This window comes from Salvia hispanica, chromosome 2 (assembly GCF_029641045.1).
Source record: "Salvia hispanica isolate PSC_SH4W2 chromosome 2, Shi_PSC_v1, whole genome shotgun sequence".
NCBI lineage: Eukaryota > Viridiplantae > Streptophyta > Magnoliopsida > Lamiales > Lamiaceae > Salvia > Salvia hispanica.
In genome coordinates this window covers 25,166,938-25,192,817 of record NC_142693.1, presented here as the reverse complement: position 1 = coordinate 25,192,817, position 25,880 = coordinate 25,166,938, and the positions used below count along the sequence as shown (strand labels likewise).

The 25,880-nt window shown below is 39.8% G+C and overlaps 1 protein-coding gene across 2 annotated transcripts; it reads left to right on the top strand.

Annotated features, from left to right (window-relative positions):
- The first annotated feature begins 10,835 nt into the window (after positions 1 to 10,835).
- LOC125190256 (receptor like protein 27-like) lies at positions 10,836 to 14,295 on the top strand. 2 transcript variants are annotated; one of them, XM_089063923.1, is made up of 2 exons: positions 10,836 to 11,132; positions 11,291 to 14,295. In XM_089063923.1, the coding sequence occupies exons 1-2, from the start codon at positions 10,924 to 10,926 to the stop codon at positions 14,070 to 14,072; spliced, it is 2,991 nt and encodes a 996-aa protein (XP_088920049.1). In that variant the 5' UTR covers positions 10,836 to 10,923; the 3' UTR covers positions 14,073 to 14,295. The 2 variants fall into 2 exon arrangements, with proteins under 2 accessions (XP_088920049.1, XP_047943470.2); XM_048087513.2 differs by lacking the exon at positions 10,836 to 11,132 and having other exon boundaries at positions 11,152 to 14,295.
- Positions 14,296 to 25,880: the final 11,585 nt, after the last annotated feature.

Here is a 25,880-nt window from a genome sequence, read left to right as displayed (position 1 = left end):
GTCTACTATATAGAAGAATTAGACTTATTTGCTTCTTATACATTTAAATGTTTGAGAAACATCTTATAAATGCACAAGCAAACATCAATGCGATAAAATTACTTCTTCTCGCTTTGGGTTAAAAGTGGATTGTAAAATTTATTGTATACAAGCAATTCTATCCGTGCAACATGCTCGAAATATGCTTTTCAGTATACCAATCCTAACACTAGGCCCGAAGACATTTTTCCGATTCCCCGACCCTATACTTACTGCTGTCGGGGGGTGGACTTATCAGGATAATTGGAAGATTCACTCCGATGTCCATTTGGCAAAAATGAAGAGTGATCCACCCCAGGGCGACGGTCAGCGACCTATGCGTGTGGGCGCCCATCTACTCCAACGCCTAGAGTTCCCCGATGAACCCTTGCATATCCGAGCTGAACAAGAAATGGACGAAGATGAAGAAGAGGAGGCTACAGAGCATGAGCCAGAAGGGAGCAGCCGACCGAAGAGAAGTCCCCCAGGCGGCAGACATTACCTCAAGGATCCAGCGACTGCAGATGGGCCAGGACAACCAATGGGAATTTATGCGACAATGGCGGCAGGAGAACCAGCTGATGATGGCTCGTCAAGAATCCCGTCTTGAGGCTTGTGAGAATCGGATTGAGCACCTTCAGGCTCAGGGGGTCGCCCGATGGACTGAAGCACAGGCCTTCTACCAAGCTTATTATGCGAGGTTTCAACCTCCATCTAAGTAGAGATAACCACACCATCCACTTCTCTTCAAACTTATTCCTTCCTTCGCATTGAATAAGTTTGGGGGGTCTGACATGGATTGGTGATGCTCCCCCTCCCCACTATCTTTGGTGATGATGAACTTCTGGCTTAGTTGATGTTTCGTGAACTATTTTGATCTGTATTTTGTTTCTATTTGATTTGTGTATGTCCCTCCTGTGGGACTTGAATATGGGGATGTAATGATCGTATACTTATCCATACTGTGAGGTGTTTATTTTTGGGCGCTTATGATAATTTCTTTTGTTGTCTAAAATAATGCTTTGCGAAAATGGCGGGAATATGCTTAATTGGTTACGATTTGCTTTTGAGTGAATTGCTTGTTTGCTTGATTCAATGCCAATTCCCAGTGAGATTTGAGCCTAACATTCGTTTCGGTGTGATTCTATCAAGTACTTGTTGTTGTTTCTAGAACTTGCTCCTAATCATTTTCAAGTCTACATAGTGAATGTGAATTTAGGAGATGACGTTAGGCATTCTTTGTTTTCCCTTCACAAGTGTGTAATCTGTCGTAGCCTTTAGTCAACCCTCCTAGCCTATAAAAAGAGTGTCGATTGTTGATTAATTGTTAAATCACACTCAAAAGTGACAAGCCTACAAAACTTAGAAGCGCATATGGGGCATTGTACAAAAATAATGGAGGTATAAGCTAGGCGAAGTCTAGAGTTAAAAAAAATAAATAAATTGTGGAGGTATAAGCTAGACGAAGTCTAGAGGAGTTTTTGGTTGGGTTTCTAAATAAGTGGGAATCGGATGGGAGGAAGAAGTTTGACAAAGTCTTACTTATCTGAGAATTGTATTGGGAAATGGTCTTTTGTTGGGAGACTTAATATGTGGTACTTGTGCTTCGTATTCTTTTCAGCCACTTTAGCCTAAATATTACCTACCGTCCAAAGAGCCACATTAAAACCTTAATAAAGCACTTTCTAATTTTAGATTCACTTTCACATTCTAGTAGAGGAGATGTTTGATTTTGAGCAAGCCTATGGTAAACACTGCTTGTATTTTTATTTAAGTGATTAGTATTGAGTCTCTATACATTTGAGAGTGAGAGAAGCATAAAAAAAATTTACAATTCATGAACTTGTGAGGGCATTGAAACCAAGTGATACACGAGACAGTAACTCAAGGTAATGTTTGATTGATCTTTGTATATTTCCATGCCACTGTCTTTTTAAATTTATATCTGAAGCAAAGCCCAATTTCACCTCTTGTATGAGTTTATTGTTGTGATCTTCTTCTTATTTGAGGACAAATAAAGTTTCAAGTTTGGGGGAGTTGATACACTCATGTATTAGTCGGTTTAATTGGTATGTTGAGGTTCTTAATGTTGAGTTTTGATGCTTGAATTGTCTATTTCCAGCCAATTATCCTATCTTTTGGAGTTTCATGTGTTTGTTGAGTGTTCTAGGATAAATAGATGAAAAAGAGGCAAAAATCCGGCCGATTGTGCATAGGAGGCAGCAGGGCCTTCAAAGGCTACACCAGGCCAGGTGAATTTCACTCTTATAAATTCTACCCGGCCGGGTAGGACTTGAGGACTAGAAAGGGGCCGGAAAACGACACCCGACCGCGTGAATTTCCAGCACAAATATTCCACCCGGTCGGGTATCCTGAAGACAGTGTTACGAATCCAGAAAGAGGTCTGAAATGGTCACCCAGCCGGGTGGATTTCCAGTGTAAAAATTATACCCGGCCGGGTACGTCAGTTTGACGCGTCTGAAAGTTGAAAACGTGATTTTTGAAGTGGAAAAACAGGAAGAAAAGGCTAGGGTTGGATTGGACGAGATTTATTCTACATTTACCGCCTCCAACACTCACACACACCCTGAATAACACTTTGAGAGAGAGAAGTGAAGATTGAAGACTCCAGATCGGAAGATTGAAGACTTCATTCCATAGATTCATTCTCACAGGAGTATCTTAATCTTTTCTCCATGTATTTCATTGAATCTTGTGTTTCAAACATGGTTTTTGTGAAGAACATGAGTAGCTAAACACCTTTTTGTAGAATTCGTGGTGAAGATGCATTGAAAGTTTTATCCAATTAATTTTGTTCTTGCCTTGCTCTTGTAGTTATTTGATTATTCTTGGGTTTATTCCTTTCAATTTCTTGATCACCATTTGATTGTGTAGGATTAATTATTTATTAGATTAATCGGGAGATGAAATAATTAATCTGGAAATGAGAATAATTCACACCTTAATGCAATAAAACTCGAGAGAGTTGAGGTTTGGAGTGAGGTCTTTGACCTAATAGAGCTTTTGGGAGTTAGGGGTTTTAGGATTAGAAGGGGACTTCAATCCTAGCACTTAATCTACAGGTTTCTCACCTCGGGAGGGGGTTTAATCTATGATTGTGGTCGACTTAGTAACTCTAGAGACACCAAAAGGTAAGGCAATTTGATTGGATAAGAGCTTGGAATTGTGCATCGAATCCTTGAGTTCTACAATTTTCTCCATATATCTTTTCACTCCGTGTTTACTTGCTTTTTATTTATTTATTTGTTCATTATATGCTTTTCGTAGTGGTAGAACAAAACCAAACATTTCCCGATTCTCTAGATAGTAGTCAACGTTTGTTCGTGGTAGTTAAGTTGATACAAATTAGTCTCTTTGGGATACGATACTCTTGCTTGCTAATTGCTACACTAGCTCCGCACACTTGCGGGTATCACTTGTGCTAAAATAAGTCGAGTCAAAGGCGTTCAGGACTGCAAGCCAGGAATCGAGCCAGGAGGCAATAGTGTTTTCATCACAAGTAGTTTCTGTTTGGTAAGTTTATTTTGCATATGTAGTTATTGACATTGTATGTTAATGTTGTGTCCTGTGTGTTTTGGTCTAAATAAGTGCAGTGATATATGAGTACCCCAACGAGCCGAGAGATAGAGGCTGAATCGTGGGCCCGCCTACTCCATCACTCTGCCATCGTTCTCAAGGGCCATTGCCAAACCTCGTTGTCATGTTCAATGACCACATCTTCTCCAAGATTCTGTTTAGTTGCATTCCTTATTTACCCTTTAATTTTCGGTATTTTCAATAATTACCATGTACGAGTCGAGTATACTATTAAGTTTCATTCTGGGTTTTCTTTGTCGGTTCTTTCCCAGAATAAAAAAGAGAGTCGAACAGCATAGGATTAGATATGTATAAATAAGTGTATTCTACTTTTATCCCAATAAAATAAATACAATATCCTCCACCCCAAGATAGCCTCTTGCAACCATCAATCACATCGACTTCACGGTGCTCTTTTGATGATTGCCTTTACTCCATATCTATACGGATCATGATATATGAATCATACAAATGATAGCAATTAACTTAAAATCAAATTCCAGAACCCTAGTGCTTCAAATTATTCTACAGCCAAAAATCACTGAAACTGAAAAAAAGCATAAGAAAGAGAAAGGCTTACTTCTGTAATGGCACCCTTGTGATGTTCCTCAATAGCTCAGCAAGAATAAGGATTGTCAAATTAGAGCAGAATAGATCAATTCTGCAGAAAGAAAGTAAAAACAAATTGACTATCAAAGAAGGGATAAATGATTGTTCATTATTATCCTTTAGCACCTGAGCATCTCCGGTGGCGGACTTCCCACTAGGAATTCCCACAAAAACCTCCTGCCACGTCACTAGGACTTCCACTAGGATTTCTCATCCCACTGCACAATGTAGGACTTCCACTAGAACTTCCCGCAATAAAATAAATTCACAATTACTCAATTTACGGAATTAAAATTTACGGAATTAAAATGTCGACACGGAATACGGGAAAATTCGAATACTTCATTAAAAAAAATTACATAATACTTAAAGAAAAACATAATTAAGTTAAAAATTACATAATCATAAAAAGTCGAGAAATACAACCCTCGGCTCTCACTCCTCGTCCTCGTCCTCGTCTCCGTCGCCCGTGCCGCTGCTGCTTCCGACGTCCCCCCCCCTAATCTCGACGCCATAATCATCAATGGGTGGCATTCCTAAATCGCGCCGACATGCGTCAATCACATCCTTGCACATCCTTTTGTACGCAGGATCGTGCGTGCTATACCACCTATGCATGTTCTGACTCAGGATCTTCGTTAGCTGCGCGCGGGCGAGACGGTCGTACTCATCTGGTGCTTCAGCGGCCTCTGATTCGACCTCGAAGGACCCGCTGTGGCTGCTGCTTCCCCTCGCCATCCTCTGCGCAGCCTTTTGCCCCATCGGGCGACGACGACGGCGAGAGTCTGATCGTGGTAGTGGGGACACTTCCTCGGCTTCGGGGAGCTCGTGCGAACCAGCACTGCTGCTGTACTCACCGGAAGAGTAGATCTTCGTGCGCTTCAGCCCGAGTCGACACCCGCACAAAACTTGTGCGAACCCCTGACCACGAGAAAGGCCTTCCATTGGTCAAAATCTTTAAACTTCAATTCTTTGTCGGGGTACTGGGACAAGGCCCTGTTCTTCACATCCTCCTCAGACATGCCGCTGGTTGCCATGCACTGGTTATTTTGGTAGAGGCCGGTAAAATGACTGAGCTTAGGCCTCAACCGATCCCACTGTTTCCGGCATTGCTCAGGACTGCGAGGCTTCGCCCCAGCCGGTTTGTGTGTGAGGTAGGCGTCACTAATGCGATGCCACAATCGGTCAATATACTGGTTCTCCCCTACATAGGTATCCTCGACTACACTGACCCATAGACTTCGCAAGCGTGGCGTTTTCCCACACGGTCCATATCGACCTCTTTCTCCGCTCCTGCTCACCCTCCTCCTACTCTGCCCCGTTTGCGAGGAAGAGCTCGGGCTTTCCCATTGCTCTTGCCCCTACCCCTGCCCCTGGCCTTGCCGTTGCCTTTGTCTCTGCCCCTTGCAGCAGGCTTCGCCTCATCGGGAGTCTCACGGATCGGCGATAGCCCCAACTCCTCAAAAGAGAAAGTCTCGATGCCGGCGTACTGAGTCTCCGGAACAGTACTAGGGGAATCATCGGACAACAAATCTATATATGAGTGATAGACAGATTCCCTAGGTGTCTGAGGGCTCCTGTGTGGCATCGTCCCACCCATCCCCGCCATATTTGGCGTCATACTCACCATCTCCGAGGCCCCGGGCATCATCCCACCCACCGCCGCCATATTTGGCGTCAGACCGCCCATCCCCGTTGCCCTGGGCATCATCTCACCCATCTGACTCATCCAATTGTACATATTGTAGAACATTTGGGGAGTAATTCCCGCCATCCCTGCAATTTGGGGATTCATCCCGCATTAAAGTTTCCCTCCGTTCTGGCGGGAAACGTGAGTGTGTTTGATCCGCTCGTGGTGGGGGAGTTCCTATTGTACTCCATTTATAGTAGAAATGAAACTTGTAGATTAGAGAGAAAAACTTGTCAACACAACTGGTGTGAATAAAATGAAGTTCAACGAGCCGTATTTATAGAGTTTAAAAAAAAAATTTAAATTTTAAGTCGGACGTCCGACCCACGCTACAATGGCGGACGTCCGCCCGCCCGTCGCGCGGATATCCGAGGATATCCGACGTCCTCACGGGACGTCCGTGTCCGACCTTCTCCTTCACAATGGCGGACGTCCAGTCGGACTTCCGCGACGTCCTACCGGGATGTCCGCCGGTGGAGATGCTCTTTACATATACAAATAATGCTTTCATATTATTCCTTTTAGCAAATGTGGGCATGGCCCAACTCAGAGAAATGGATAGACTGACTAAACAACAATGAAACCCAATCCAAAATAAAGGCATATCCAAAAGCCCGTTACACCACCACATCATTTTATCAATTTTGGAAATTGGGCTGGATCCATGTGCCTAAATCTTGTGAAACCTCAAAGACATGGCTCGGCCCGATCCAAAAATCAAGCCCACTCATCCGACTAAAATATATCACTGGATATTTTTAATTCAAAACTGAAATGTTGGGATTTTTTTTTAATAAAAAGTTTTTCTAAAAAAGTAGAAAAATAATAATTCATAATATATATTTATCTTTGAGAAGGGTTTAGATGCTTAATTTTATTGTCAATGTTCGTGACTAAGAAAAGCATATAATTCAACTCAATCCAAAATAAGGCTTAGCCCAAGCCCGTGAGACAACCGCATAATTTATCAAGTTAGGAGGGATCGGGCCACAAATCACAGAGATGTGGCCCGACCCAGCCGAAAATCATGCCAACTCATCCAAATACTGAACCTTGAATTTTTCGGTAGCTTTAGCTAATATGGGTATTAGACAAAAGGATCATTATTTTTGCATTGATTATGTTTTGTTCTTCATTTAATTATAACTATCATTATTGTGTATGGTAAAAGAGGTCTGGTCTAATCTTATAAAAACTCCAAGTTGACATTGACATTGACACACACACAATCATATTGTTCGATCTATTAATAAGTTCCGAATCCTCTGATCTTATAAAAACTCCTCATCTTTTGGTTCCGAATCGTCTGATGGCGATGGACCAGGCCGACGAGGGTTGGTGAAACTTCCGTTAAGTGGGAATCCATATAACCGCGCGTTTCCTTCAAATGATTACGTCCTATAATAAGCTGGTTGTGGAGATCCCAAATCGGCGTCAGTCGCAAACGTTTTAGTAATTATTGAATTTAATTTGTGGGCTTTTTTGTTTTTGTTGGGCCCAGGCCCAAGAAAATTGAGATACAATTGATGCGTAGTTCGATAGGCATCCTTATATACAGAGATGTGGAGGGGTGCGTTATATTGCTAACTATTTAAGTTGCTAACTCTGCTAACTCATCAATCTAGTATATTGTAAATGTCAACATGATAACATCAAAATGTCAACACATAGTATCAACACATTATATTGAAGTTCAACAAAATTGTATTGTGACATTTTAATATTATCATGTTGATATTTTTAATACACTGTATTGATGAGTTGGCAAGTTAGCTACTTAATAAAGTTAGCAATTAATCACACCTCTAGGTGTCAATTATGTAAACAAAGACAACTAATTACCAAAATAGTAAACAAATCATATACTAATGACTAATATTAAATCCTACGCTAGAATAAATATGACGATGAGAAAAAATTTAAAGTAATACTTCCTCCGTTTCTTCATATATAGTTGAGTCATTTTACCATTTCGGGAAGTTTCTTAATAGTTGAGTCGTTTCTTTATATGATAACTTTTTCCTCTTTCTTACTTTACTATCTCTTACTTTATTCTCTCTACTTTATTTACTTTATACTTTATTCTCTCTACCTTTTCCTCTCTCTTACTTTTTTATCTATTTATTTAACACATCCAACATTCATTTCTAAAACTCTGTGCCGAAAAGTTCCGCCTCAACTATGAAAAAACGGAGGGAGTACTATTATATTCCGCATTCTATTTTTTTTTTATCATGCGCAAGATTTCTAGAATAATCTTTAGAAAAATATGGAAAAATAAATCTAAACATGAAATGCTTTGTTACAAAATAATACTATCTATCATGTGCAAGATTTCTAGAATAATCTTTAGAAAAATATGAAAAAATAAATCTAAACATGAAATGCTGTGTTACAAAATAATACTCCCTCTGTTCCATTAAAAATGAAATGTTTTCATTTTTTTATTGTCCCACTAAAAATGAAACGTTTCATAAAATGAAAACAACCCTATCTCTACTTTTTCATCTCTCTTACTTTACTCTCTCTTCATTAACTCACAAAACAACACTACATAAAATCTTGTGTCATTTTCTAAATGTTGCATTTTAAATGAGACGGAGGGAGTACTATCTAAGTGTGACTTGATTTGCCGTTTCCAACATATACTCTTCGAATTTCATTTCTACTCACTTTTCTTACAAATGATCTATTAAGTTAGAAATTGTTTAAAATTAGTATCTTATTCTTTCAAATCAACTATAGAATATTCAAACTTGGCTTCTTATACTTGTCCGTTGTCACCATAATAATAGCTGTGGCCAACCATGTATAATATTCAACAAAATCAATAAAGTTTTCCACCACAATGAACACGCGAAAATTAATGTGCAACGACTAGGAATGTTACAATTTAAAGTCTAGTTTAATTATTTTTTCATCTTTTAATTTTCATAAATGAACATCACGCTCCAATAAATCATTTAGTATTATAACCAATTCAAAGTTCTAATGCCAGAATTTAACATTTATCATAATTTTCAAAGAATTATTTGACTGGCACTTTTAGAAACTCGAGCAGCTTTGATTTAAGCAACACATCGATTCTATCATTTGCTTAAAATCCAAATCGTAAAGGCCTACATGGGAAATTTATAGCATATATTCTTTTCCCTGCATCATATCATTTCTCTTTAGAATATATTTCTTCAGTCCACGGAATAATGTCTATTTACTAGTACTTTTTTCCATTTTGTGTAAATGGTTTTACACTCCAATAACTTATTACACTCATATTCCACTAGAAAGCATATTCCACTAGAAAGCTATTGTTCTCTTCGTATTCCTTTTTTAGCCGTCCGACTATAAATGAGTTATTGTTTTAGCAAAAAGTAACACATATACTCTATTTTACTTTTCTGGCCTTCTTTATTCTTTCTTCTATTAAATCAATTAACATCATTTTCCTGAATTTTATGCATAAATGTTTTCTTAAATTTTATGTCTGAAAGAGATGCATTATTATAATAGGACTGAGAAGTATATAAAAGTGTAACAAATATTCCACTATCTTTTACAGAGTCTCATTATTCACAAATCCAGTCTTAAAGATCGAACCACAGAACCACACTCAAAGGTCATATTTAGAAGGTCATATTTAGAGAACATGTAGGTCATGCTTAGTCTGTTTTAGGTCATGATAGTAAGCATGACCTAAAATGATCTTAACATGACATTCGTATTTTTAAAATCCAAATTTATATAGCATGACCTAAAAACAAACTAAGCATGACCTAAAACAAACTAATAATTTCTTACGATGACCTAAAACAAGCTAACCATGACAGGTTCAGTAGTTCGGTCTTTAAAATTGGTTCGACATTGATTATAACTCATCTTTTATATATATATTTCTTTAAACTCGAATTAAGTCAAACTAACAATATAATTGGAACGGATAGATGGAGTAACTGATTGAGCTACAAAAAGAATTTACAATTAAATGGTTAAACCCATCCACCAATTAATAAGTGTTACTAGTGGTGATCTTAAAAATGTATTCAAGTAAAGTAGCACTTGTCACATAAAAATAGTCTTTTTTTTAAAAAAAAAATTGGTACGTCCCACAAAATTAATCTATTTTTATTTTTTGCAAATTCACCATTTTTCACTAATAACAGTCCAACCACTTTTTTCTATTTATCTCATTTTCTTTTTATCAAATTTCGCATTAAACTTGTGCCGTCAACAAAGTTCCTATGGAACGGAGGGAATGGTAAACTGTGGTTGTCTATTTAAACCCACATGTGTTGTTCGTTTGTATATTAACTTTGTCCTTTATTTTCACTACTCAATCATATAATAACAAATGCCTTCGTCATCAGAAAATCATGTTGCTTCAGCTGAAGGATGAGTTGATAGTCAATTCTCTCTTTCATCAAAACTGGTGTGATGGAATGAAAGTGGCGAGTGCTAAGTAACCTTATAATTAAGTTCAGATTATGAAATTTTAAGGTTCTCACAATAAGAAATTTTAATTTCAATCGCTTATTTTTTTTAAAATAATAAAGTACACAATTTTCTATAAACTTTTAGGCTAAAGTATACCGTATTCGTGGAAATTACATTACAGAATGATCCTTTTTGTCACATTAATATATTATGACCAATTCAAAGTTCTAATGCCATAATTCAAGATCTATGGATTGCATGGCTGAGATTATAGGTGTTATTTTTTTCAAATAACTTTTTGGTTTGGACATACAAGGACCACAATTCAACTCGGTCAAGCTTTGATTAAAGCCACACATGAATTCTATTATTTTCTTCAAATCCAAATCATATAGGCTTGAATTTACAAAAATATGGATTTTCTTTATTATTTATATATGGTGTGTAATATATCACTCATCTTTAGAATATGAGTAATTGATTGAGCTACAAAAAGAACTTATTAGTCTCTCAATCCAACCATAATTGAGTTGTATCCATTTGTTGGTCATTTAATTGCAGTTGAGTTATTTTTCTCTATGCAGAAATACACATTTAATATCTTTTATTTTATCTGCTCATACTTTACTGTATTCAATTATCAACTGTATTGCTTTATATTCTCTTCACTTTTATACTCTACACAGTTTCCACTTATATCGTTGAACACGACTTTCTTAAGTCTCGTATCCGAAAAACACCTAAATTACGGGACGGAGGGAGTACTAACTCGTCTAAACCCCTCCAAGTAAGCTGTGATTGTCTATTTAAAGCTCCATACACCTATCTTAATTTGTCAGCAAAAAACATATCAATATCCTTTTTCACAATGCTTCCAAACTTCTTGTTGCTCACTTATATACTAACTTTGTCTTTCATTATCACCACTCATTCATATACTAGCAGATGCCTTCGTCATCAGGAAATCTTGTTGCTTCAGCTCAAGGATGAGTTGATCTTCAATTCTTCTCATTCGACAAAACTGGTGCGATGGAATGAAAGTGGCGAGTGTTGTAAGTGGCACGGTGTGGTATGTGATGCATCTGGCTATGTCGTTAGTTTGGAGCTCGATGATGAGGCCATTTATGGCGGAATTGGGGATTCGTCGAGTCTCTTCAGATTTAAATATCTGCAAAAGCTTAACCTCGCCTTCAATGACTTCAACTACACTCATCCCATTCCAAAAGGTATTGGCAATCTTACTTATTTGACACACTTGAATTTGTCAAATACTGGTTTTGGTGGACAGGTTCCTTTTGAAATTTCATCCTTAACGAGATTGGCTAGTCTCGATATCTCCAATGAGTATGCCAATATTTTATGTCTTGAGCACCCGAATTTGGAGATGCTTGTCCGAAATCTAACGGAGCTTAGAGAGCTCTATCTTGACGGTGTCAATATCACTTCCTTTGACGAAAGGAGAAAATGGAGCCATATTGTATCATCATATTTACCCAACCTCACATCTTTAAGTTTCTCTTCTTGTTTTCTCTTTGGCCCTTTAGCAAGGTCGTTTTGGCAACTTCATTCCCTCTCGATTCTTCGACTAGATTTCACCAAGCTTTCAACAGTAGCAGTTCCGGACTTGTTCACCAGTTTTCCAAATCTTACCACCTTAAGTCTTGCTAGATGTAGTTTAAAGGGCTCTATTCCATCCAGCTTTTCTAACCTGACCAAGCTGATTCATGTCGATTTGACGAGTAACTTCTTGACAGGCTCACTTTCTTCTACACTATTTGAAGGTCTTTCCAATCTTGTTTATTTAGATTTGGGATTTAACTCATTCTCTGGAAATGTTCCCCATTCTCTGTTTGCTCTCCCTTCATTGTTGGAACTTGATCTTAGAAGCAATAAATTTAATGGCACTTTCCAACTAGACAACCTTCGAAACCTTGCCAATCTCACATTTCTTGCTCTATCTCAAAATCGCTTGTCGGTAGATGTTGGCAACGTCAATTCAACTTCATATGGATGTCTCCAATTAAAAGTGTTATACCTAGCTTCATGCAACTTGTCCCATTTTCCTGATTTCATCAGACATTTGGATATGGAAGGATTGGAGCTTTCAGACAATCGGATCGCTGGGGAAATACCTAGCTGGATTTGGGGAAAACAACTTATGTTTCTAAACCTCTCACATAATCTTCTGACAGATCTCCAAAAGCCTTACCATATCCCCACTTCTCTTCAGTTCCTAGACTTGCATTCTAACCGGTTTAGAGGCGAGGTGCGGCTTCCCCTTCCACTTGAATCTCAACTATGGTACTTGTCTCTTGCTAATAACAGTTTAAGTGGATCAATTGCAACCTCTCTATGCAATGCCAAACACCTCGACTCTCTTGACTTTTCTGGAAATAAATTAAGTGGGAGGATACCCCCTTGCGTACTTGAAAACGTTAGGGGGCTTGATCTCAGTCGAAACAACATCAGTGGTAGCATTCCAGATATTTTCTCCAAGGATTGTAGGCTACAATATTTGGAGCTTAACAATAATAATTTAGATGGGAAGATCCCGAAGTCCCTCAAAAGTTGTAGGTCGTTGAAGTTCTTGGATGTCGGGAACAACAACATCAATGACAGCTTCCCTTGCATGTTACCATCGCGGTTGCTCGTGCTTGTTTTGCACTCCAACAGATTCTATGGGGAAGTGAGATGTCACCACAACTGGCCAGATCTCCAAGTTCTAGATATATCTTCGAATTATTTCAGTGGAAGTTTAAAATCAATAAACTTCTCTAGTTGGAGGGCTATGGTGCTACAGAGTGACGAACATTTGAGGCGCAACAGCATAAACGTTAAGTGCATGCTATCATCAATGACATTGCGTGTTCTTGTTTTGCACTCCAATGGAAGAGTGAGATGTCACAACAATTGGGCAGAATTCCCTGTTATAGATACATCTTCGAACTATTTTAGTGGAAGTCTAGAATCATTGGACTTCTCTAGTTGGAGGGATAGGATACTACAGAGTGATGAACAACTATGGCTCCGTTATAACTCTGTGAGGAGCTCACCAAGTGTGACATTAATCATGAAAGGGCTAAATTTAGAGCTCCACAACATTTGGCGAGACTTTGGCAGCATTGATTTCTCTTCCAATAATTTCCATGGAGAGATTCCAAATGCAATTGGTGATCTTACCTCGCTTCATCATCTCAACTTCTCCCTCAATACCCTCAACGGAAGCATACCAAAGTCATTTGGTCAGTTGAGGAATCTCGAATCACTCGACCTCTCTGGAAACCAACTAACAGGGATGATACCAGTGGAGCTTGCAAGCATTACATTCCTTTCATTCTTGAATCTGTCCTACAATAAGTTGGTCGGAGTCATCCCAAATGGCCCTCAATTTCAAACATTTACAAATGATGACTTTGAGGGAAATGCAGGGCTTTGTGGTTTCCCTCTCAACAAAAGCTGCAGTCATACTGATGACAATGACAGTGAGCTATCACCGCGAGAACATGAAGATGTGGAAGAGAAGAGGGAGATTGAGTGGGAATACGTATCAGCTGCACTTGGATACGTTGTGGGTGTAGGGATCATTGTGTGGCTACTTCTATTTTGCAGAAGATTCAGAGAGAAATATTTCGGCAAAATAGAAGAAGTTGAAGGCATATTCATTGCCAGAGACATGAGAAGACGGCGTACAAGAATGGTAGCCAGGAATCGAGCCAGGAGACAGTAAAGTTTTCTTTAAGAACAGATTCTTTTTGGTGTAAATAAGTGCAGTTTATGCATGTGTGTTTATGTATGTATACTGTTTTTGTTTATGTATGTGTACTGTGTGTGTGTGTGTGTTTGGGTCTAGATGAGTGCAGTGCATGTTGATTTCATATGTTCTTTTATTTTCATGTGGGAAAAGAAACAGAGAATGAGGAAAGCAGGATGTTAATTATCCTGATAGAAAATTTTCCACGATGTTACAATAAAATCAACTTCTACCTAATAATCATGCAGATTAGTAGTGTGATGCCATCAAATATCAAACAAACAAAAGAAGTGCAAAGAATTCAATTTCCATTTCGGAAATATCAGCGTTGTCATGATTATTGAATAATAGCCTTAAAGACCAAAATATCGATTAAAAAAAACAAGTAGCTCAGTTTAGATTTTGTATAGAGAGGTTGGAAGGAGATTAATTGGTAACTATTACTATATGCATATACCAGTGATTAAAGGAGAAATCTTTTCAAATATGTAGAGAAGAACTAATTTTGTGTTTAAGACTAACTTCCGTTGGCATGTATAAAACTAATTTTGTGCTCACCTGTTCGTTTCCATCGACCTTTGCTTCACTAACTACGCTAACTTATGTAGACTTCTTTACAGGCTCACTTTCTTCAACCCTTTTTCGAGGTTTTTCCAATCTTGTTTATTTGAATTTGGGTTTCAATCATTCTCTGGTGTCATTCCTCCCTCTGTGTTTAACCTTCCTTCATTGTTGGAACTTCGTCTTAGCAAAAACCTGTTTACTGGACTAGTTGAGGAATTTCCCATTATAAACTTCTCAAGCGTTTTTACCATGGATTTGAGTAGTAATCAGTTGGAGGGACATGTACCGGACTCTTTCTTTCAACTTCATAGCCTCGAGTATCTTGATCTTTCGAAAAACTTGTTCTCTGATGTCAGAAGCTATAATTCAAGAAGATATGCACTTTCCAAATTCATTTTTTATATAAATATTTTAGCTGAAAAGACGTGAATAGGAACGTCAATTGCGATTACGTGAATAGGATTACTAAATATCTCTTCTCAAGTGTGCCCGAGAGATCCAGCAAGAACGTATTAACAAGAAATACCCCTTTGACCTTCAAGTTCGAGAACTATAAGGTTAGCCAAGTTCATTTAGATCAACTTTTACTAGGCAATCTCACACTCCATTATTTATAATTTCAGGGTGAATGTCTTTTTAAATGTGTTCTATCTTTGGCTTCGATGATTTTTCAGATCCCAAATTCATAAAGACAAGGTTGCAAGGGGTTCAAACCTGTTGTTTCTATTTCTGTATCTTGTTTCACATTTGTGATACTCCATATGTATTCTTCAGTGTTGGGCCACCTTTTATTTTTAGTTGGGCCAAATTTAAGGATAAAAAGGATATATTTGGGCCTCTTATTTATTTTAGTGGCATTCTTTTTTTTCTTCTTTAAACTGATTGGGAGTTAGATTGTTAGGATCACCTGATACATTTTGTAATACATTTGCTAATAAATCGTTTTAAAATGAACAAATGGATCTGTTGAATATTGATGGACTTTCTATTAGGCTGGTTATTTATTTTGGTCCATATGTTATAGTGTTGGGCTAAGCCCAAATGACTTACCTCTTGCTCCAGATGTTGCCACGTGGTCTCTCACCCGAATCCTGTCTCTGAGCCGTTGGATTGTGAGTGTGTTTTTTATGAGAGTGGTGAGTCTCTCGAGTCTCTCATTCAGTTTATCTCTCTCTTTCGCTCATCTCTCTCTAGACCAGAATCTCTCTCTGATTTCCCTCTCTCTTCTCCGATGGATCTTCCACTGTTCTTGGGTAATCTCTCACGGTTTCTTCAGTGAGTGGACAAGTGTGAGTGGTGGTGAAGGCAACTGCTCTGGTTGCTGAGTGTTGTGAGAATCTAGGGTTTGGTGTGTGAGGTTTTCTAAGTAAGTTTGTGTTCGGTGCTTCCAGATCCGGTGTGGTTGAGTTGTGTGGTGTTGTTACCTGCGGTGAGAGGTTGATCTCTTGTCAGTTTCAACGGTGCTCCCTTGGATTGGTTTCTGGTTGAATAGATCTGGTTATTGGCGGGTTTCTGAGCCATCTTTTGATCTATTCGGTTTCTCTCTTGTTACTTATGTTAATCGGACTGTGTATATCTCTTTTGATCCGAGAGGATCTTGTTTGTTATCACTAATCCGTTTATTCAGTGTGCAGGCTTCATAAGGAGAACTTTGTTGATACTTCAAGAACCCTAGCTTAGCATATTAACTACTGTTGTAATAGTTAATTGTTCTTTGGTTGTAATCTTGAGAAAACTCAACAAAATCAGTCGCGTGGTTAGTATTTGACTGAGCTCTCCTAATGAAGAACAAACAGGTCTTGGTTAATAGTGAATCCTCACCTAATCTGATCCCTACAGTGGAATCAGAGCCACGGGGGGATTATGGCGGCACGCCAAGTCGCTTAAGGAGGTGGGCAAGTGGAATCCTCTTTCGAGAGGGGATTCGCTCTGGTAAATTGGCTACATCCTCTGGTTTTATTTCTTTCCTTGTTTAGTGCAAAATATAGTCTTGGGCTCTTGTTTTCTGGTAGACAGTCTCTGGCAAAGACTTAGGAACTTTGTGCTTTCTGTTCTGTGTTACTTCCGTTGGTTCTTGTTTCTCTGTGATCTTGTGATCTCATCTTACTTGACCACCAAGCATTTTGCACTGCCCAAGTGACCCCCTGCGCCCTCCAGTAATGAGTGATTGCAAGTTGGGATAGCCTTGGCCAGTCTTGCTCGTGACAGTCAAGGATTTGAGGTCCTTTTTTGTTGTGTGAAAGCTGTGTGTTTGTCCTTGTGTTACCTGTGTATGTCCCTGTGTTCCCAGGTGTATAAAAATGGTAAAAATGATTCCCTAGTGTTGGTCTAATTCCCTATAATGGTAAAAATGATTTTGCTATTTGGAAACATAAAATGAAATGTGTTTTGATTCAACAAAAAGTGTTTAAAGTTGTTGATGGTACTTTACATGAGGATACTACTCAAGATAAAATTGATGAGATGAATGATTGGCTAGGGCTACTATTGTGTTAAATCTATCTGATTCTGTGATTAGGAAAGTTGATCATGAGGAATCTGCTGCTGAAATGTGGAAATTACTTGATACTCTATATACTGAAACCTCTATGTCTTCAAGAATTTATCTGCTTGAAAAATTGATTAAGTTTAAGCTGGATCTTGCTAAAGATATAGATGATATTAATGTTGATAGGTTTAAGAAGCTTGTTCATGACATTAAGAGATCAGGTGATAAAACAATAGATGAATACACTAGCATAGCTCTGATGAATGCCATGATGAATGCCATTCCTGACTCCTATAGTGATGTTAAGGCTGCCATTAAGTATGGTAGAGACTCTGCTCCTCTAGACCTTATAATTAGCTCCCTGAAATCCAAAGAACTTGAGCTTAGGGAGAGAGCTGCTGATAAGAATGCTTATAACAAAGTGTTGAATGTCAGAGGAAGATCTAAATCTAGAGGGGGCAATGAGACCAGTAGTGGCTCTGGTAATACCTCTAACTCTAGGAAAAAGTTTAAGTCCAGGTCTAGAAGTAAAGATCCTAAAACCTATAGGAGGTGTTTCAACTGTGGTGAAGTTGGGCACAATAAGAAAGCCTGCACCAAACCCAAGAAGAATAAGTTTCCCAACCACAATGCCCAAGTTGAAACCCTTGTAAATGTTGCTACTTATGATAATGTGAATGATTCTGTCTTTTTACATCTAATGATTGGTTATGTGATTCTGGATGTACTTATCATATGAGTCCTTTCAAGGAAGTGTTTTCTGAGCTGAAACCTGTAACTAAAGCTTTTGTGTCAATGGCTGATGACAAGAAATGTGAAATTCTTGGTATTGGCACTGTGTGTTTGAAGTTTGAAAATGGTTATGTGCTCAACTTGAAGGATGTGAGATATGTTCCAGATCTGTGCTATAACTTGATGTCTTGTACTGCTCTTGAAAATGAGGGTATGGGGGGAAAGTGGGAAGAAAGCTGCATGAAAATTTGCAAAGGGTCTATGTGTCTGTTCAAAGCTAACAAAAAGTGTGATTTATATGTCTGTTCTGTTGTGCCTCTTTCATGTGAAAAAGCCTATGCCAATGTTGTTAAAACTGATAGAACCATATTGTGGCACAATAGGCTTGGTCACATGAGTGCTAAAGGCCTGAGTATTCTGAAAAAGCATGCCATCTTGTCTGATAATGATGTCCATAGTGAGTTGCCTTTTTGTGATTCTTGTGTGCTGGGTAAACAATATAGAGTTTCTTTCCCTGCTACTCCTGCATCTGCTAATGTGAGTAAATGTATTTTGGAATACTTGCATATGGATGTTTGGGGTCCTGCTTCTGTGTCTTCTCACTCTGGATGTGTGTATTTCTTATCTATGATTGACGATTTCTCAAGAAAAGTGTGGTGTTTTTTGATGAGACACAAGTCAGATGTTTTTGGAAAACTTAAAATTTGGAAAATCTTGATAGAAACTCAAACTGGTAAGAAAATCAAGGCTATTAGAACTGATAATGGCCCGGAGTTTTGTAATAATCAGATGGATGACTTATGTGATGGTTTTGGAATTAAAAGACATAAAACTGTGCCATATACTCCTCAGCAAAATGGAGTTGCTGAGAGAATGAACATAACTCTTCTTGAAAAAGTTAGATGTATGTTATCTAAGTCTGGTTTGTCCAAAGAATTTTTGGGTGAGGCCTTATTAACTGCTACTTATTTGGTGAATAAGTCCCCTTCTGCTCCTCTGGTTGGTCAGTGTCCTGAATATGTGTTCTATGGAAAACCTCTTAATTTTTCTCACCTAAGGGTCTTTGGCTGTTCTGCTTTTGTGCATCACAAGTCTGATAAACTTGAGCCTAGGTCTAGGAAAGGTGTTTTGCTAGGGTACCCTGAGGGTGTTAAGGTTATAGAGTCTGGCTTAGGGATGAACCTGGGTTTAAGGTCATTATAAGCATGGATGTAGTCTTCAATGAAGATGAATTCCCCTGCTTGAGATTGACAAGTATCCCAGATCCCATAGATGTGGACAATGAGCCTCTTAATGAGGTGAAGTCCACAGACTCACTCACTGTTGTGGAGCCTCTCAATGATGCTCTAAGTGAGGTGGAGCAACCTTTCTGGAACACCTATCCAGTCTATATACCTAGTGAGGCTCCTGATGAAGGACACCCAAATGTTGTACATAATAATGTGGCTGCCCAAAATGTTTGTGACAATCTGCCTGATATGCATGACAGACCTGCTAGAATTGCTCCTCCTGCCCCTATTTAAAATGGGATTAATAGCCCTGCTGGTATTCAGAATGCCATTGATGCTCCTAACATACAGGATTATGTGCTTGCTAGAGATAGAGCTAGAAGAACTAATGTAAAGAAACCTGTTAAGTTTGATGGCTTTGTTGGTCTTGTTGCTCTTATAAACTTAGCTTTCAATGTGCATGAGTCTGATGGGGATGAACCCCAAACTTACAAGCAAGCTACTAAATCTAAATTTTGGAGTCAGTGGCATAAAGCTATGTTGGAGGAGATGCATTCTTTGAAAATTAATCTCACTTGGAACCTTGTACCTTTGCCTCCTCGTGCATCTGTGGTTGATTGCAGGTGGCTTTACAAATTGAAAAATGAAGTGGAGGGCCTTAGGTACAAGGCTAGATTAGTGGCAAAGGGCTTTACTCAACAAGAGGGGGTGGATTACATAGAAATCTTTGCCCCTGTTGTTAAATTCACAACTGTTAGAATGATGTTGGCTTTGTGTGCTCATTTTAATTGGTAATTAAAGCAAATGGATGTTAAAACTGCTTTCTTACATGGTGATCTTGATAAGCCTATTTTTATGAAACGGCCTGAGGGATTTGTTGATCCCAAGTTTCCCAATCATGTATGCTTGTTAAAAAAGGCCTTACATGGTTTAAAACAATCCCCTATGCAGTGGAATATCAAGTTTAACACTTGTATGCAGAAGTTAGGTTTTGTCAAAAGTACCTTCGATGCATGCTTATATGTTAAGAATCTTGATACTGTACCTGTGTTCTTGCTTCTATATGTTGATGATATGCTTATAATGGGTCCTTGTTTGAAAACCATTAAGGGTGTGTGATAATTCGTATTCTGAGCCTTGGTTACTGGTCAGTATGTCGTGAAATGCATGTATTATCTGCAAAACAGTTGCTCAAGTGTGCAGGATTAAAGGATCCAAGTCAGTAGGAGACGATTCAGGTGACGCAAGTGAAAAGGGCGCTAGAAGGGTGCAATACTGACCAGGATGCATGCCAGAGAAAAGGCTCGAGATGGAGAAGAAGGATAGCTGGGATGATCATTAACAAGGGCATAAAAGTCAAAACTTGAAGGAAGTCTACCCTAAAAGCAAGGGCAAGCCTCCCTATAAAAGAAGCCACTTGGAGAGAGAGACGAGTTCCCCCTTTTTAGAGTTCGGCCCTTGGTTCTCGGTTGAAAAAACACACTTAGTAGAATTCTCTCTAGAAGATCAGTTCCTTCAGCATTGTCCAACCTCTCGTTCCTCGCCACAGCTATGGTCACTTGACGTCCAAGAGTCTGCCGGAGAAGTCATCGATCCACCATTCCAGCCAGTTGCCGTAGTAGTATAGCAGTATCATCGACCGGAGTGGCCAAATGATACGCCCGGATTTTGCACTGTTTCAAGGCCATTATTTGGTCCGTTTTTGTTATCAAAATCACTCTACATGTCCATTATTTGCATATTCTATACATTTTGGTATTTTGACGTGTTTTGTGAGAAATGTGCATATTTGAGCCGAAAAGGGGAGTAAAAACGCATAGTCTGGAAATCTGGAGTCAGACGGCGACCAGCGACCGCCGCGAAGATGTACGGCGACCGCCGGCGCCCGGCGGGCAGAGCTATGTGGCGGCCCGCCTCGGAAATTTACGCTAGGAGAAGAGTCTCGCCCGGCGACCGCCGGAGGACATGTGGCGGTCCGCCACCGAAGGGTCAGAATCTCTGGACTCCAACGCGGCGACCGCCGGCCAGGGTGCGGCGGCCCGCCGGAGAAAGGCGGCGAATCCGACCAACCCTAGATTTGCTCCAAGATTTACCAAATTTTGAAGATCTTTTCCTTCTATGATGAGGAATAATCTTCCCCTATAAATAGGACCTCAAGCTTCATCAAAAGGAGTTTTTTTTTTGGACACACAACAAGAACACATTCATAGAGATCAAAAGCTAGAGTACTTCAATTGTGCAAGGAGTTGAAGAAGGATTTCAAGAACATCAAGAGCGACAAGGATTCAACCTACGGGTTTTATTTGCTTTAGTTTTATGTTCAAATTGCTTTCCCTTCAATCTATGTTTTTAGTTTATTCAGTCATGTGTAACTAAACTCATAGGATTCTAGGGATGTGTTAGTAGCAACTTTGGTTATACAATTCCGTTTTCTATTTAATATCCGTTTTGTTTTTACTTTGTTTCTTCCCTAAGTTAATCATGATGCTTCATAATTGAGTGACACAATTATGTATGATTCAATACAACTTGCTTCATAACTGTGACAGAGTTCTAGCGAGTTAGATCCACTTAGTAGACACTACAGTTAGCTTCCTTTAAAACGGCACTGTTAATTGAGAGTGAGGACTTTTCAAGGGTCTTAGGAGCCTTTTGGAGTTACGTGTTAGGATTGACAACCCTAATGTTAGTAATCAATGTTTGTATCGCATGAGCATAAGCTAGGTGACTCGTCCTTTCAAAGTATTAACTGTGCTAGGGTATTGTAGTTTGGAATTTGTATAACCATAAAAGCGAAAGCACATCCCTGGAATTCCCCTTATCTCTATACTTTTCTCTCCGTGATTTGCTTGCATTTAATTGTTTACTGTTTTTAATATTTACTGTTTTCAAAAGTTTCCAAAAATTCTTGTTTCTCCAGATAGTAATTGAGTTCTAGTAGAGGATAGACACTTTGTGTACATCTTCCTCGTGTTCGATACCTGGTACTAACCTTTTGCTATACTATACCTACTCTGTATACTTGTAGGTATTTATAGTGCAAATAAAAAGTGCATCACCAAACAATCGTTATTTTACTTTCTAGTTTAATCTTTACTTGTTTTCATCGTTGGTTTTGTTGCAAACACTCATCGCTGCTGCCTTTTGAAGTACTTTGTGAAGTTCCAACGTTTTAATTATGAAGTTTCTATTTCGTATGTCGCTTTGGTTTGAGTTTGCTTCATTCTGCATTGGAAAGTTAGATCTAGTTGTTGCTTTTAATTTCTAAGTGCTTTCTTACCTGGAGTTGTCGATTTGAAGTTGTAGTTATGTTTAGTCAAATTTTCGTGCATGAGTTTCTGTTCTGTGCCGTGATCACCACCTTGCATGTCAGTTAGTAGAAGTAAGATTGCAGTTACATCGTTTATTTTAAGTTTGAGCATTTTTTAATCAATGGATCTTGAGTTTGAGGTTATGAATCTGAAGTTCAGTTATGGTGTTTGTGTTCATCTGATTTTTTTGTTAATACTTGGTGAAGAAGAAAACGTCAAAATCAACTTTAGTTTGGACCACTTTACTTTTAAGTTACTTTTGCTTTTGTTCCCTACTTTTCAGTTGTACTGTCCAGACCTGTCAGAGAGCCACCCAACCACCAGATATGCCTTGTAGTCTAAATTTCATCTTTTAGTAACTGTGTACTTTTCATATGCCTCTGAGACACCTTGTCCCCTATTTCCACGAACACCACCACATGCCTGTTATTTTCACAACCACTAGTCAGTAGAGTGCCTCCTTTATTTCTTGCCTAGGTAAAATCTCAACCCAAGCGTGGTAGCTAACCAAAAACACCCAGGATAGTCACCGCAATTATCTAAACGTGTCCATCCTTGTGGGATTCGACCCTTACCTCCACTATACTAATCAGTAGAAGTGGGTTGAGGAAAATTGTTTGAAGCCAGGTCTCAGTTGTCGTGCCAATGACTCAGCTGGGCCGGGAATCTCTTCCTGAACAGTTGGATACACTCCAAATTACATATGAAAACCGACTCATAGACCACCGACCACAAGAACTGCAGTCCTTTTCAAAATGGCGCCGTTGCCGGGGATGGATGGCGTTCATACCTGTTATTGTGTGTGATCTTTTTGGTGTACATACTGTTTATAATTTTCTGTTTTCTTTTTGTTTTCAGTTTATGAGAAGTGGCTCGGCTCCTGGCCAGTGGAGACCAAGGATACTTCCCCGAGGAACAATACTCGTTACCACTCGTTCTGGCCTGTCGACAGCACTGTCCGACCTAGGCACGAGCAGCGACGAGGAGAAAGAAGATCTAGAGTACCAACTCCCGGAACTCCCACCCCAACCAGTAAGAACACTAGTGAGAATGGCTGACCAAGGTGAGGACGATCCCGAGCTCGCAACACTCACCGCACACGCCGACGGAGATCCACCACAAGCCATAGTGGTCACCCCAGGCCAGACCGCCTGTGATGTGAAACCCCACGTGATTGCAATCCTACCGACGTACTGTGGGAAGAGGCGGCCAGCAGGAGCAAGCGAGGACGACTACAGACTGAAGGCCCTACCTTTTGTCCTAAAGAGAGAGGCCAATACTTGGTTCATGCGCCTGCCAGCCGACTCTATCAATACATGGGCCGATTTCAAGTCAGTTTTCCTAGCCGAGTTTTTCCCGTCTTCAAAGACAAGTGCATTAAAGAGGAAAATATCGTGTATAAGGCAAGAATATGATGAAACCCTGAGCGAGTACTGGGAGAAGTACATGAGTCTTCTGGAGTCGTGCCCCAACCATCGCATGAAGGAGATAGAGGTGCACCACACTTTCTATGAAGGGATGAACAAGGAAACCAAGGATCTGGCGTATTCATCATCTTGAGGCGATTTCACCCAGTTGAGAGTCAGTGAAGCCAAAAAGGTGTTACGCAAGCTGTTAAATGCGAAGAAGACGTACGACAACGCAAGGGATGGGTACAGCAGAGAAAGGGTAGCAAGTGCTTTGGCTACTGACCAGGAGGAGCGGATGGATTTGAAGATGAAGGAATTGAAGAAGGAATTGCTGACTGCAATCAAGCAGAACACTCCACCACCTTCTCCGACTGGAGGCAAAGAGGCCCCAGAACTACCATATGATCAGCCGGACAACTCGCCTGATGTGGAGCAAGCAAATGCCGCAGGATACTACAATTCCAACGGCAATTGGATTCCGGATAGACAGAGGGATGCACCGTGGAGGGGCCACCAAAATTTCCGATGGGGAGATGGAAATTAGAATTAGAACCAAAATTAGGCTCCAAATCAACCCAACCCCCACCCGAACCAAAATTCCAACCGTGGCCCAACAAACCCTGACTACCAGTCTAACTGGGCAGGAAGAAATCAGTCAGAACCAAATCCCTCAAAACCAGAACCCGAACCCTGCCTATGTGCCACCCCATCAGCGAAACAACCAAAACCAAAACCAGAACCAATTTAACCCAGGGCCTCAACATAACAGCCACAACCAAAACCAAAATCAGTACCAGAACAACCACGACCAGTACAACCCTCCTGCCCAGTATAATCAGTACCCACAGAACCAAAACCAACAAAAATTCTCGGGCTACCAGTCAAACCCACCACCCCAGTATAACCAGCACTAGGGCTCGAACCAATTCCATCACCCAAACAGGTCGAGGAGGTCTATGGAGGACATGATGGGAGAGATGCTTGCCTCGCAACAAAGCATTAAAAGCGACTTGCAGTCCAGTAATGAAACAATGCAAGGAATGCAAAGTGCCCAGAAGGAGCATAGGGCAAATATGGATATGATGAACAGGCAGTTGGCCCAACTCGCTAACTCGGTGGGCGAAATGAAAGGGAACTCAGGGAAACTCCCATCTACAGTCCATGTACCTGAAAAGGCAAATGTGATTAAGATTACACTGCAGTCCGGAACAGCCTATAATGGACCTCAACTCAAGAACCCTATTGGGGAATCTAGTAAGGGAAGGGTGCTAAGCGACACCATCTCAGCGGAAGAACTCAAGAGGCCTCTGCCTCAGATGGAGGATCCGTTCTTTCTAAACGAGAAGCCTACTGCGGAAGGAAAGGAGGGAGAAACACAACCTGGAAATGAGCAACCAGAAGGAGCAATGCCCACATCGGAACCTCAAACCCAGGAGGCACCAAGGGAAGGTCCACAAGGACTAACTGGAGAGGCTAAGGGAGAAAAACCGTTTCCATATCGGTTTGTGACGAAGAGGAAGAAGGAAAACCCTGTGGATTTCATGTCGATCTTTGGAAAGCTGGATGTCACCATTCCATTCCTCCAAGCTGTGAGACTGCCCCCTCTGGGGAAGTTTATAAAGGAGTTTATAGCCGGAAAGGCCCAGGAGGATGGAAAAATCATGGTGGAAGGAATAGCGTCAGCCATTTTACAGGAGAAACTATCACCCAAGAGAGCCGACCCAGGTATGTTTACTTTACCCATAACAATTGGAGATGTGAAAATCGAGCATGCAATGTGTGATTTAGGAGCATCTATCAATGTTATGCCGTTATCTATTTATAATCGGTTAAGGAGGGTAAAATTATCAAATACTAGGGTGTTGATCCAACTGGCTGATAGGTCATGTATAAATTCTGAGGGTGTGTTAGAAACTGTGTTGGTCAGGATACAAAACTTTACTTATCCCGCTGATTTTTATGTCATAAAAATGAGTGAACCAGAAGCTAGGGAGTCTAGCGGGATATTGTTAGGAAGACCATTTTTAAGAACGGCTAAGACAATTGTGGAT